Source organism: Herpailurus yagouaroundi, unplaced genomic scaffold (genome assembly GCF_014898765.1).
Source record: "Herpailurus yagouaroundi ecotype Mexico unplaced genomic scaffold, PumYag 140, whole genome shotgun sequence".
Lineage (NCBI taxonomy): Eukaryota > Metazoa > Chordata > Mammalia > Carnivora > Felidae > Herpailurus > Herpailurus yagouaroundi.
In genome coordinates, this window is record NW_024412395.1 from 69,434,567 (window position 1) to 69,449,013 (window position 14,447).

At 35.1% G+C, this 14,447-nt stretch overlaps 2 protein-coding genes across 6 annotated transcripts in view; one reads left to right on the forward strand and one right to left on the reverse strand.

Annotated features, from left to right (window-relative positions):
- The window catches only part of ANKAR (ankyrin and armadillo repeat containing), a 72,374-nt gene extending 68,367 nt beyond the window's left edge, over positions 1-4,007 (forward strand). For both annotated transcript variants that reach the window (XM_040475627.1, XM_040475628.1), the window contains 2 exons: positions 2,415-2,461; positions 3,742-4,007. In XM_040475627.1, the coding sequence (XP_040331561.1) occupies positions 2,415-2,461; positions 3,742-3,989 (295 nt within the window). In that variant the 3' untranslated portion in view covers positions 3,990-4,007. The remainder of the gene's footprint in view (positions 1-2,414; positions 2,462-3,741) is intronic.
- LOC121030823 (ORM1-like protein 1) overlaps positions 1-14,447 on the reverse strand; it is a 50,580-nt gene that overhangs the window by 13,582 nt on the left and 22,551 nt on the right. The window contains exons 6-11 of one of the 4 annotated variants that reach the window (XM_040475638.1): positions 10,389-10,776; positions 9,393-9,597; positions 9,168-9,316; positions 8,232-8,362; positions 8,037-8,108; positions 6,422-6,527 (exon numbers count right to left, since the gene is read on the reverse strand). In XM_040475638.1, the coding sequence (XP_040331572.1) occupies positions 6,449-6,527; positions 8,037-8,108; positions 8,232-8,362; positions 9,168-9,316; positions 9,393-9,597; positions 10,389-10,776 (1,024 nt within the window). In that variant the 3' untranslated portion in view covers positions 6,422-6,448. Of the gene's footprint in view, positions 1-6,421; positions 6,528-8,036; positions 8,109-8,231; positions 8,363-9,167; positions 9,317-9,392; positions 9,598-10,388; positions 10,777-12,655; positions 13,912-14,447 lie in introns of those variants that run through there. The other 3 variants (XM_040475640.1, XM_040475641.1, XM_040475642.1) reach the window with 3 other exon arrangements.

Here is a 14,447-nt window from a genome sequence, read left to right on the forward strand (position 1 = left end):
TCTGATTTTGCAACAGAACCTCTTGTGCCGGCATGAACACAACCAGATCTTGGGGATCCTGTTTGGCCAAGATTATTCACATTTCAGAAAGCTTTTTGGGATTCTGGTTGCCTCCAAGTCTGATCCAAGAAGCCATTTTGGGGATATACTTGAGAGATTTGAGCTGACCAGGAATGCCACCATGACCTTGGCATCAGATGGGACTTTGGAACCTGATTCAAAGTTAGGCCAGACTCCCAGGATAGAAACAGCTAAATCAGACTCGGTGACTGGAGTTATGGCAAAGTCTGAAAGGCATTTATTTACTCGGAGGATTTTGCTTCAGTGTTATAGTTTCATTATAGCTTAAGCTTCTGCAAAAGGGAGAGGAGAATCTCCTTAGAATGGGCACATTTTCTTTTCTTTAGTAGATATAACTGCATTACAAGTCTCTGCAACTAGCACTATTTATGTGTAGGAAACAGAACTATTCAAGGTACAGTATTAACTCTATAATAATAGAAAAGAATAAGATCCAATACATCATGGTCCTATAAACCAATTTTTAGTACATCTTCATTTTAAGTCTTTGAAAAACTGAAAACCCAAAACTGAGTACCTAATTTTATATAATAAGCCAGGGAAATCTAAATTAAATTGCTATAATTGACATTTTTTTTAAAAAAATTAATGTTTATTTATTTTTGAGACAGAGAACATGAACGGGGGAGGTTTAGAGAAAGGGAGACACAGCATCCAAAGCAGGCTCCAGGCTCTGAGCTGTCAGCACAGAGCCCGACGCAGGGCTCGAACTCAGGGACTGTGAGATCATGACCTGAGCCGAAGTCGGATGCTTAACCGACTGAGCCACCCAGGCACCCCTATAATTGACATTGTTAAAAATAATATTTACTGGCTCAAAAATCAATTTAGGATAAATAATGAAAAGTATTATTTTACACAGTCACTCCCCCAACTAGCCTACATAGCAACTTTTTGAGAATTACAAAAAGATGTCCCTTCCTTGGGTACTTTACTGTCATCTACTGGAAAATAGGTGTAAAAACTATACCAATCTACAGTGACCGAGGATGAATGGCAGCCCCTGGAGCTGTGAACACCCAACTTTTAGGATTCTACATGTGCTACCGAAGCGAGCACCCAACTTTTAGGATTGTAAGTAGTGACCAGTGGTCAGTAAACTTGTAAGAATGATTACCAGGTGAGGTGAAGCTAGTAAGCAAATAATAATTACTCCCATAACTAACAGTGTTAAGAACTCTCCTTAGAGTATTTATATGGACTATTCCCTTTAATTTTCATAACAACTCAGTGAATGAGTTTGGTTAAATGAAACTATAGGAAATGTGCTAAAAGATTATTAAAATCAGTTTGGAAACTTTGGGATAGACAATAATACCCTTCCACAAAATATTCCTTGATACCACTAGTGGAAAGTACAATGATTGTGGTTGGGATCATGATAGCATTTTTTTGGTGCACATATCACTTCTCTATTCCCATGCCCCCATCCAGCCCCAAGAGTAGCAGATTAGAAAAGTCTTTGTATATGGAAATTTTGAAATATGGAGAGAGAGACATAATTTTACTGGTGTTAACTGAACCTGTATGGAAACACTCTGAGCCTACATGCTAGCCTAAATGTTACCCTGTAGCCATCAAGTTGGCATATGAACAGATTGAAGCCTATGCCTCATTAAAGTGGACGGCAGCAAATGTTCCTCATCAAATTAGCCAGTTACACATTTGTGATAACCACCTTTAATATATTAGCTTAGGCAAGACTTAAATATTATTACCAGGGAAATTCTGTAACTATGTTACACACACAGGATGATGATTTAAAATAATTGCTTTTAAATCCCTACACACACACACACACACACACACACACACACACACCCCTATATTAACTAGGTACACCTTGTTTGGCTTGAAACACTTCATTGGTAAACCATTGCTTTGAAAATAAAGTTTAAATTTTGTTGTATTCTTAATACCTAAAATGACCTTTCTCCAACCTATCTTCCATCATATATCTCTAGATACCTTTAATTCCAACCATGCTAGACTACTTAGTATTCTCTGAACATGCCATGCTGTTTTATAGTACTATAATTTTTCATATCCTATTCCCTCTGTCTCATTCATTTGAAGACATATTTTCTTCAAAACCTAGCTGAAGTGTCTCTTTTACCATGAAGTTTTCACTGATCACTTCAAGCAGATTTAACGTTCCAAATGTTTGAATGATAAGTGGGTAAATGAGTGACTGAATATAAAATACCTACAGGTAACATGCATAGTTAGTACAGGTGACATATAAGTTAGGCCACTGGGTATGGAATTTATTGCCTGGGTGTACTAAAGTCTTTATATATTCCTAGTTTTTGTGATATATGTTTTCCTTTTAGTCTAGAGAAAAATGGAGGACCATCCATAACTCCTGTCTTTAAGAAAGGTAATTGATTTTTCTTTCATCTCTGAGGTACCTCCTAGACCTGACACTTTACAATTCTGTGTTCCATTTCTAAAAAATTCAAACTGTAGAGGTTTACCCCCTAAAAAGTTTACCTGTAAACTCTGCTTTTGTCATTCTGTATACTTAAAATACCTTCCCATTTATAAGACCATGTTAATCATTTCTTTCAAGGCCTTTCCTACTATATCACTTGACATAAATCCTTCTCTGTTTGCTTTTTCTCATAAGCCATGCATAGAAATAGGTCATTATTGAAACAACATGTAAGTATGGCTTAAATTACAATATTTCTATTGTTTTGTTTCATGTACAACTTGTCTGTGGGTTCTTAGGGCAGAGATCACATTTTTCCACTGATACTCTACAGTTTTATATATATTTGGCAGATGATGGCTGAGTGACTTAGGCCTGTAAAATCAGAGCCTAGATCTTATAAGGTTACTATTAGATATGAAAGAGGGAAAAGAAATTTACTTTTTTATTTCATTTATATACTTAGTGCTTGTTCATGTGTGTTTAGTGTAGGACCAATATCAGCCTTGGTATATTATCCTATAATCAAAAGCAAGGATAGAACCATTCAAAAGTCACAATCAGTTTGTAGGTGTCACAAATGGAAAGGGAGAGAAAAAAAGAGAATACAAGGACAAGAGAGAACTTCACTTATTCAGGGAGTTTCTGAGGAAAGCTAGATGTGTGGGGGAGGCTATATTTCTGAATATCATGGGTAGAAGAATATTTTTTGTATAGCTTCTTTAGTGTAAGAGTAATTTACATAAAGGAATAAAGTCAATCCCATTTTTTTCTTCACTTTAATATTGGTTTCTAAATAGCAATCTGTGTACCAATAATGGTCTGATAATGTTTTCACGGGTTTATGATAACATAAGAAAAAATAAGGACAATATAGCAAGTTTCTGATAAAGTTAATTTCATTCAATATAAAATGTGTCATTTTGAGATAGCGCCTTTTATAGTTTCTCTTGGGTATTAAAATATCTCTTGTTTTATAAAATTGTGTTGCTATTTGTTCTTTTATTAGTCTCAACTTGGCATAATAACAAGCTGGAACCATATTTTGGCCCCCACAAATTTTTGCACTCTGACATCTACAAGTCTGGAAGCTACTGATCCATTCTCTTATTATGTTTTAGTGATTTGGACAGAATAGAACTATACAGAACCAAGAACAATGAGAATGTATCTAGGGCTCTTGGGCTTAAGAAAGAGACATTTAATTGTGCCTCTCTCATTTTTAGGGAAAGAGCACCGAAGAAAATTAAAACCTAAAATTCAACCAAGAGATTCTTTGACTTTGATACCTCCTGTAACAAATTTCATGGGACTCTTCAACACAACAAAAAAGACCACTGTTTCTCACAATGTTTTTTCCTTTTCATCTGCAACTTCATCAGATATCACAGAAGTATCAAGACCAAGAATAGTGTTCTTGAGCCAACTAGGGAAACATGTGCAGAAAGCTAATCCAGAGCCTACCGAAGGCTAATAAAAGCATTAGAATGAACGTATAGAAGAATTCCTGAGCAATCTTTTTTATTTTTTTTTTTTTTAAGATTTTAAGTAATCTCTATATCCAACACGGGGCTCAAACTCACCACCCTGAGACCAAGAGTCACATGCTCTGACTGAGTCATCCAGATGCCCCCCAATTTTTTTACCTTTAATTTTAATCTAATTGTGGTAAAATACATATAACATAACTGAGTAAACAGAGTATTTCAGCGAATTACCTTTTACCTGTACTATTAGCTAACTTTGGTAAATATGCTTGCCCGTATAGAGTTCAACGTTTTTCCTTTCCTTTTCCTTTTCACTTTTTCCCTTCTTTCCCTTCCTCCCTTCCCTCTGGCCAAGTACTTATTGAGAGGCCTACAGATATGGAATGTTTCTAAAAATTGCTTTTTCTTTATCTGTAGTTTCTCTTATTTATATCATGAACTCAATGTTAACAAGTATGCTTGTATTGAAGCACCTGTAGCAGTTTTGATACTTAAAAATTTTAAGAACTTAGATTATAGATATCCCCATTTTATAATATTTGTGACAGCGGGAAGAAATTTTGGTCAATTTCTTTCCATAGTTTATATGCACTCTGACTGTGTGAGCCACAGGAAATACTGACACTGCTTCTTTGTGAATTCAGGTTCATATGATACAGAATACAAATTTAAATGAAAACTGTGAATTCACAAACTAATAGTTTCTTCCAAATAATATTTACAAACCAATTCTATCATAGCTATACTTCAACAGCAAAGAATGCAAAGTTGTATAAATATTGGCTGTTTCTATATGTTCCCTCATATAAAGTATATTTTTTTATTCTCGAATGGATGATCCAAAAGCAGTATTCTATGATTACAATTCTTAAAAAAAAAAAAAAAGGAATTACTTATGGAATTTCCCAAGAAAGAGGTCACCTTAAGGCAGGATTAAAGTAAGAAATCTTTTCATTTTCGATTTTTATCCTTACCCCCTAGTTTCTGAACAAAGCAAGTCATTGAGTAGAAAGCTAACAACCTGGTCCAGTATGGATGATGTGACATAACTCTTTACTGGTAAAATCTCTCAAAGGACATTAAAGTCAGCAGCATCATCTTTATATTCAAAGCACAGTACATTTAGTTACTTTAATCTAGGCAGAAAAAAAGTGATAAACTGGTATAAAGATTCAAAATCAGAGGAAATTATCTAAAAACAAAACCAAAAACCTTTACATTTCATTTACTTTCATTGATTAAATACAATTTCTAAAATAATGGATATAAATATATGTGGTCAACTAAAAAGTACAGTACACACTAGAAGGATTACTTAAAATCTCAGTGGATTTTAAGAAATGTATAGATATCCCAATTGCTCCAGGGAATATACCTAATAACATATATTTTCATAATTAATAACATGCATTCTGTTAGAGTCACCTTTTGTCTTCATTTAGAATTCTCTGATTTGACATGACTTTGACCTGGCTACATTTCTAAAATTTCTCTCTCATTAGTAAAGTTAGGCTAATGTTTCAGCAGGAGTCAAAAATATAGCTTCTACTGGTAACCACCTTTTTGCCAGGGGTGAGGGTAGGGGCAGGGTACGCAGGAAATGGGTGAAGTAAGTGAAGGTGATTAAGAGGTACAGACTTCCAATTATAAGATAAATTTGTCAGGGGATGAAAAGTACAGCCTAGAGAATATAGTCAATAATACTGTAATAACTTTGTATGGTACAGATGGTAAAACTATACTTATCATGGTGTCATAATACATATCGATGTTGAATCACTACGTTGTACACCTCAAATTAACATAATGTTGTATGTCAATTACAGTTCAATTAAAAATAAATAAATTTAGGGGCACCTGGGTGGCTCAGCTGGTTAAGCGTTCAACTCTTGATATCGGCTCAGGTCATGATCCTAGGGTTGTGGGATCGAGACCCACGTTGAGGTCTGTGCTGGATATGGAGCCTGCTTAAGATTCTCTCTCTCCCTCTCCCTCTGCTCCTCCCCAACTCACACGTGTGCTCTTAAATAAATAAATACATTTAATAAAATAAAATAAATAGAATATAATGTAAAAAAATAGCTTTTAGTATCCTGATATGAGAAGATAGAAAGATCTAGGCCTGTATAATATGGGGCCAGGATTTAACAGAATCATTGTATATCGTCCAAGGTTTTCTTTCTACCTACCAATAGCAGTACATTCTTTTCCCCACAAGATGTTTTATTTTACTTTTGATAATAAAAAACCTATACTACCTTATAAGACTATAACATACTATTTGTCTCTCAGAAGACCAGGTTAAACATCAAATATAAGAAAAGGAATAACATAAGAAAGTCTTGATGAACAATTAATATTATGTATCTTCCACAATTTGATATACAAAAAAAATCACAACTTAATGTTGAAATCCTACCTTAAGAGATTATTTGAAAAGCAAAAATCAAATCTTCATTTTTAATCGTGGTACTTTTATGGCAGCTTCTCCAACTTCTTTTGATATATCTACTCCAAGAGGACATCTGCATCACAATCAGATAAATCATATTATTTCAAATATTTGCATCCTGATCTGTCACTATTTGCTTTGAATTCTGACAAACAGTATACATATCTAATGTACAGTTAATCATATGTGATGATGGTTCTTGAATATAAATATAGCAGAAATAATGGGTGAAGAAAAGGCCATTTCCTTTAACAAGAACGCTAAATTTCATAATTTTTTAAACCACTTTGAGGTATAGTTGACATGTGAAAAGCTATACATCTTTAATGTATACAATTCAATGAGTTTGAGGATTGAGAAGTTTTTGAAAGAACCAGTTCTGCTCTCATACTGTAAATAAATAAAAACTTAAAAACAACAACAACAACAAAAATACCTTATAATTCTCTACAAAGCTGAAAGGGTAAAAACAGTTCACCATACAGCTAAAGTCAAATCTACATCCATTCCTACTTTAGAAATTCTCCAGGTTTTTACTGATTCTTCTTTGAGGTTTCAAAAGCTGGGTTGTTTCTTTTTCCACGTTCCTCTGTCGCTACCGGCAGGAGAGGTCTTAGATCCAACCCTCTTTCTCTGTGCTTTCCCAGTAAATAATTTTGGCCTCAGATTTCTGCTTTTTAGCAACGTTGCCCAATGTAAGGCTTCAACTGGACCCTAATGTGAAAAAAGTCATCACCTCCAGCCTCAACACTGCCACAAGAAGGCAACACTGGATCAGACATTACATTCTACCTGAGGGTAGGCCATCATCATAGGAGATTCCTTCTGACACAACTAATTAAACTCTGTTCGTTTATAGTCTTAATACTCTGTGGTTCATGTAGCAATAGTTATGGACTAAAATACTGAAAAGTTTTATTTTTTATTTTTTTTTTATTTTTTTTTGAATTTTTAGTTTTATTTAATTTTAATTACGGTTTATTTATTTTTTTTAATACTGAAAAGTTTTAAAACATTAAATGAAATCATGTGGAAAATAGAATTATAGATTATGAAACATAATCATCCTTTACTATTTTTACTATTCCAGAAATAACTTAGACCAGAACTTGATAACAAATTGAAACACTGTGCTATTCTTTGGAACTCTGATTTGGTAGAGGAAATAAGGCTTCCAGAAAGTAGCTATCTCTTGGCCATTTTCAGCTGCCTGTGGAGGAGCATACTCACAACCCAGTCTCAGACCTGACTGCTTTTTACACATTTTTCTGAAGTTTCCCAGCATACCAGCTGGTCCTGAGATTGCTTTGATATTGCAAAAGTCCAGGCCATGGACATGGTTTCCATTCTGCTAGTAAATGAGGGTATTCATCATCCCTACCCACCCACCTATTTTTAACCTATGATTTGTCAAAATGTTTATGATTTGATACTGTAGCAAAAATATTTATTAAGAAGAAATTTCATGAAATAATATAATCTTTATTCAGGTACCACCAGAATATTGATGAAAACCTCATATATAAAAGGCTTTGAATTTTATACTGCAACTTGCATAGAGATTATAAACGGTACTACATACTTTGGTTCATAGCGGATGCCTTCTGTGTTGTGTAAAATGCCCAAGCCAGCACGCAATCTTTCAATACCATTCCTAAATAAGAATCATCAAAATAAAATAAATAGACCAGGGTTTAAAGGAAGAAGACTTAACATGATGAAATAGAAATTAATATTTACATAATTATGAGTGAAGCACATATATCCTGTGGCTTACCATGCAATCATAATGCCATTGTCAGTGCACAGTCTGGGAGGAGGACATAACAAAGTGCATTGTGTTGCATTTGTTACAATTTCCAGAGCTTTTCGGATATATAGGTTACTTGCAACACCTCCAGATACAACCTGAAGGAATTGAGAAGACCCAAATCAACAAATACTACATAAGGATATGAGCCAAACTGTTAGCTAAACCTGGGGAAAATACAAGCATTATACAATAAGAAAATATTACATTTTGATAGGTGGGGAACAGGCAAGTGATATAGCTATATGATAAAAATTTGGAAGAAAGGAAAATAATTTCAATACCAGCATCACTATTATTTTTATATATATTCTTCTAACATTTTTCTAATTATAATCATAGTACAACAATATGTTAGACCCTGTTGTTTTTACTTATAAGCATTTTTTTCATTTTATATTATTCTTAAAAAGCTATTACCTTTGATATTCACATAATATTCTATTTTGTGAATCTACCATCATTTAAATATTTTCTCATTTTATAAGTTTCAAAAGGATGAAGTTTAAGATACAGTTAAACAGGAAGTTTACCAAGGCTTACATGCAGATTTAAATGGATTTCATCAAAGGAACATAAATTTCAAGGAAACTAGCTTATTTTTCTAAAATAACAGTAACAGTTACTGTATTTCATTTCTTATTGCAAACCCACTTTTAAATTCAATAAGAGGCAGCCTTGGAGTTTTTTGCCACACAGTCTGTAAAGATGTCCCATAAAGCTGACATAGAAGCTGTATGAGAAATGGCTGTTAGTATTTATTCTGCATAATTTCATTCTGTCAGGGCTAGCATAGGACATAAAGATATCATATTCTATGCACAGGATCAATTAAGTTCCTAGAAGAAAAATAACATACTATAAAGTGTTACTGTTATTGTTAGAGGCCATAACAAAACTTACCAGCACTGCATTACTTTGAGATAACAAATCTCTCTGCTTGCAAAACAGAATGGCACGATGTGTTCTTTTTGCAATGTGGCACGCTGTTGTGTGCTGTACTGCCGCAGCAATGTGTGCAGCCGAAGACAGGATTTGCCCCTTCTGGATCCCTGCAGAAACGAATAGGTGTTTTTAGGCACAATCCAGGATTACTTATTTTTCCAACTCTACAAATTAGAAATATACCTTCCTCTTTTTCCTTTTGTGTTATTATCTTATCAATAACATGTTGAAGTCCAGTAAAAGAAAAATCACAATTTTTAGCTCGTTGCATGGGAGGTTTGAAATCAAAATGCAGTTTATTTCCTTGTTTGGCCAAATGTTCTATAGCTTTCCCACCACTCATGGTAGAGCACTCGGGATGTTTTATCAAAGAAAGTCTTCTTGCTACCTTTCAAAAACAAACAAAAATTTTGTAATGAGTCATAAAATGGCACATTTTGAAACCAAGGTACAAAGGAAATGAAATTTACTAAAACAAAACAAAACAAAACTGGATGAAGAAGACATGCTATACTTGTACAAATATGGACTATAGCTAGCAAGCCAGTAAACACAGACTTACTCCTGACAACCTTATCAATAGTGGCCAATCACTGCTTCCCTATCTACTCTTGCTCTTCTATTGGGGATAAAAAATAAGTTTGAAGTTCACAATGACTGCTTAATGACAAACTTCAAATATTAGAACCTGCCCATTTCTTCTAATCATTTCTGCTGTTGGCAGCAGGATTTTTGCATATAGCAGTAGGCTCTGTACAATTCAGAAACAAAGAAAAAAGAAACCTGCTTGGTAGTGGTGTCAACAACTGTGATGTTTAATCACAAAACTTTGTGCATCTTTAATGTCTTTATGTTATCTTTATATATCTTATTTCACATTTTTATAGTACTTGGCAATTTCTTTCACGTCTTTTTTGATTAAAAACATAACTGCATCTGCAAACTATTTGAGCCTTTATGTACTAATTTAAACCTCTTATCATTTTATGAATAATGGGTAAGAATCTTTTATAAAACTATGTACTACTCTTTTTCTTTTTTTCTTATTGCATATAAATTTTTTTCAGTCTAATATGTTTATCAGAAATATTTAGATAAATGGTAGTGTAGTGCATCTCTTAATATCTGATTGAAACAGACACCATAACAGAAAAGAGAAATTAATTCTTTAATGATTACCTTGTCAAGCATGTCACCTGGTGCTATGTCCAAAGATTTTCCCAGAAGCAGAAAATCTGAAACTCCTCTAACTAATGCCAATAGACAATGACCTCCAGAAATCAAAAGAACTAAAAAGGGAAATTCTACTTTATTTAATAACCTAATAGTAAGTGCATGAGCCTCCATATGATGAATGGGAATAAAGGGTTTCTTTAATTGGTCTACCAGTTGTAAGCTAAATGATAAGCCTACGCCCAAGCTTAAAGCAAGTCCTGGTTTGACGGTAGTTGCAATTGCTGAGAGTTCACTTGGAGAGACTTTACTGGTAGAGAGAGCTTCTTGCACTATTCGTTGAATATTTTCTCTGTGAAGCTGTTGAGCTACTGGAGGAACAATTCCACCTGTTCTGGGGAAAAAACAAACAAACAGCTTTTTGTAATTTTAAGATTGTGAAAATAGACTAAGAAAAGTTTTGTATTAGGGCTGAAGGCATGTTTTCAAATTAATCATTATATAGCTAAAAATGTTAGTCATACATTCAAATATGTGTGCCTTATAATGCAACACAATATAAGAATTCAATATGCAGGGATTAAGGGTGTAATGTCTCTGACTTCGAAATTGTACACAACAGGGGCGCCTGGGTGGCTCAGTCGGTTAAGTAGCCGACTTCGGCTCAGGTCATGATCTCGCGGTCCGTGAATTCGAGCCCCGCGTCAGGCTCTGTGCTGACAGCTCAAAGCCTGGAGCCTGTTTCAGATTCTGTGATTCTCTCTCTGTGACCCTCCCCCATTCATGCTCTGTCTCTCTCTGTCTCAAAAATAAATAAACGTTAAAAAAAAATTAAAAAAAATTGTACACAACAAATTCCTATGGATTTGTTAATATACGGAATCACCAAAATAATCTTAAGAAGCATTCTAATGAAGATGTCTTGAACAAGAAAAGGCCAGGATAAAATTGGATTTTAGAAAAATTATCTCTCTGAAGACAGGGAGATTTTTTTTTAAGGTTATTATAAAAGTATTTGTGTAAGATGATTACATCTTATACTATGTGATCATGGGAAGTGAAAGAATGGGGAAGAGAGCCCTGAAAACTGTTAAGTTAGACTGGATATAAGGGGAAAGGGGACCAAGGCATCCAAGATGATTCAGATATTCAGCTGGAATGACTGGGAGAAAAGAAATACTAACAGAGAGAAACATGAAGACAGTTTTGTAAAGAAGGTGAGTTTATTTTTAAACATGTTGCACTTGATTAAGGTCACGGCAGGACAGTAGACAACTTGCAACCTTGAAATACAGTGTGGGAATCTAGTGCTTAGAGCTGTTCGTTTTGATTTTTGGTCTATGTAGGACAAACAGTGGATAGCCACTCCAAATGTCAAGAGTAAATAAGTAGTTGCTAGAAAAAGTTTGCCAGAATGAGACTGACTTACAATCATAAAGGCAGAGCAATAAAATATAGGGTCTACAAAATATACCTCTAACCTCAAAAAAATATTTGAATATTTGATGCTGCTAGTTCTAGACATAGAAGTGAAAATCCTAGGGTGCCTGGGTGGCTCAGTCAGGTAAGTGTCTGACTCTTGGTTTTGGCTCAGGTCATGATCTCATGGTTCATGGGTTCAAGCGCTGCATCGGGCTCTGTGCTGACAGATTCTCTTGCTGTCAGCTTGCTTGCTTGGGATTCTCTCTCTGCCCCTCCCCCACTCTCTCTTGCATGTGCACACTTTCTCTTAAAATAAATAAACTAAAAAAAAAAAGAAAGAAAATCATCAGTAAGAACATTCAATTAATATTTATTTAACTGAGATGCCTGGGTGGCTCAGTCAGTTAAGCATCTGACTTCAGCTCAGGTCATGATTTCGTGGTCTATGAGTTCAAGCCCTGCGTCTGGCTCTGTGCTGACAGCTCAGAGCCTGGAGCCTGCTTCAGATTCTGTGTCTTCCCCTCTCTCTGCCCCTCCCCCTCATGCTCTGTCTCTCTCTGTCTCCCAAAAATGAATAAACGTTAAAAAAAATTTTTTTTAATTTACTTAAACAGTTATAATATGTATTGTGTCAGGTAATGAGGGAAACAAAAGAAACCATCTTATTTCAACACATCCACATAGTAATACTATTTTCTTTAATTTTTTTTTTTTTTTTTGCTGGTTGTTTTTAGTTTGTTTGTTTTTAAGTTTATTTACTTTGTTAGAGAGAGATAGAGGCAGGGAGAGAGGGAGAGAGAGAATCCCAAGCAAACTCCATGCTGTCAGTGCAGAGCCGGACATGGGGCTCAAACTCATGAACTCTGAGATCATAACCTGAGCCAAAATCAAGAGTCAGACACTTAACCGACTGAGCCACTCAGGCGCCCCATATTTGCCTCGGTTCTTCAGAGCTACTTTTTCTCTTATATTCTTCAACTCTGTTAATGGCATCAAACCTCCTAATCACTTGGGTTTCAGGTTTCATCTTTATCTCCTTTATCTCACTGTCCACATTAAATATATCACCATTCCCAAGTTCAAAAACTCTCATTATCTCAGTCTATTCAAAGTCTACTAACTGCAGTTCCCCCAGACAGATTTTCTGATCCTTGGAGTCTATTCTATATTGTATTACCAGAAAATAAAGCACAATGCTGACCCCATAACTCTCCTACTCAAAAGTGTTTACTTTATTGAAATTTAGGTGACTTTAAGTGCAAATCCTCTCCCTCCCACTTCTTTCTTCCTTCTCCCACTTGCTTACCTCCCTTCCTTTCTGGGCATCTTCTATATATTTTACCTTCAAAGGATTATGCTAGCTAAGGACCAGAGACAATAAGACCATGGCTTTATTCTCAAAAGAATTAATTTGTACACAGTACGGAGAGTAGGTAATTGAATGACCAAAAAGCTAACAAAGAGGCAGGAAAACCATCTGGCCTCAAAGCTGGAGCCAAATGTTGCCAGGAAACTGTAGGATTTCAATAAATGCAGAGATGAGCTGTGCAGATGGTACCATAGTTTGCTTGCCTGTGTATTCCTCTCAAGTAACCTATGCACTAACTAAACTGAATGTCCGGTATTTTCTCACCTCTTTGCCTTCACTATGATGCTTACTCGTACAACAATATTTTTTTCATCTCCATTCATTGAAGGCCTATTTTTCAAGGCCACTAATATCAGATGCAACATATCAGATGCTACTCTGGGTATCAAGGCATGGTATAGTGATTAATACAGACACAGCCCCTGTCATCATAGAACTTAGAGTCTATTGGGGGAAAGAGTATACATAAGTAAACAAATGTAAAAATTATCAAAAGGATGATGAAGAAGATAAGCAGGGTGAGATAACATGCAATAAACATGGTAGGAGTACTTAATTTAGATAAAGTGGTTAGGAGAGGCCTTTCTGTGCAGTTAACATTTCCACGTTCAAATGTCCAGAACTCTTGGAAATACTGAAAGAACCATGGAACTGGGGCATGGTAGTAACACTTACTGTTTGCACTGGTTTCATACTTTATGCTGTCTTGTACTGTATGTTGTATGTTTCCTTTCAGGTCTATATATGATGAGATTAGGTGAGGCTCCTTGAAGGTAAGGACTTTCTAGTACTTCACCACGCCTTATTATTGCCTGCTGCAGTCCCTTTTACATAGTGTGTAACTCTTAGAGGCCTATTCTGTCTCTTCACGTGTATTATTTCTATTATGCTCCCCACAATCCTGTAAGAGAAGCATTATCTTTCCCATTTTACAGATATGAAAACATAATCAGAGAGGGTAAGGAACTTGCCTAAAATCAGAGCCAATACCAAGCGCCTAATTCATAATTCAAATACAGGTCTGTGATCTCAAAATACCAACCTTTTTCACTATGCAGATGTTATAAATTGGTGGCCTGAAGGCATATTTTATCTGTTCAGTATTTTAATATAGTTCAAGCTAGCTACTAATTTTAAAAATCTGGAGATATTACAGTTACATTCTGGATTTCCATTTTCTCTAGAAAATTCTGATGATCAAATAACACAGGGCCTACATTTCTGCATGGCAACAATTGGCTGGAGCTGAGTAGTGACGCCCTCCAGATATCTTC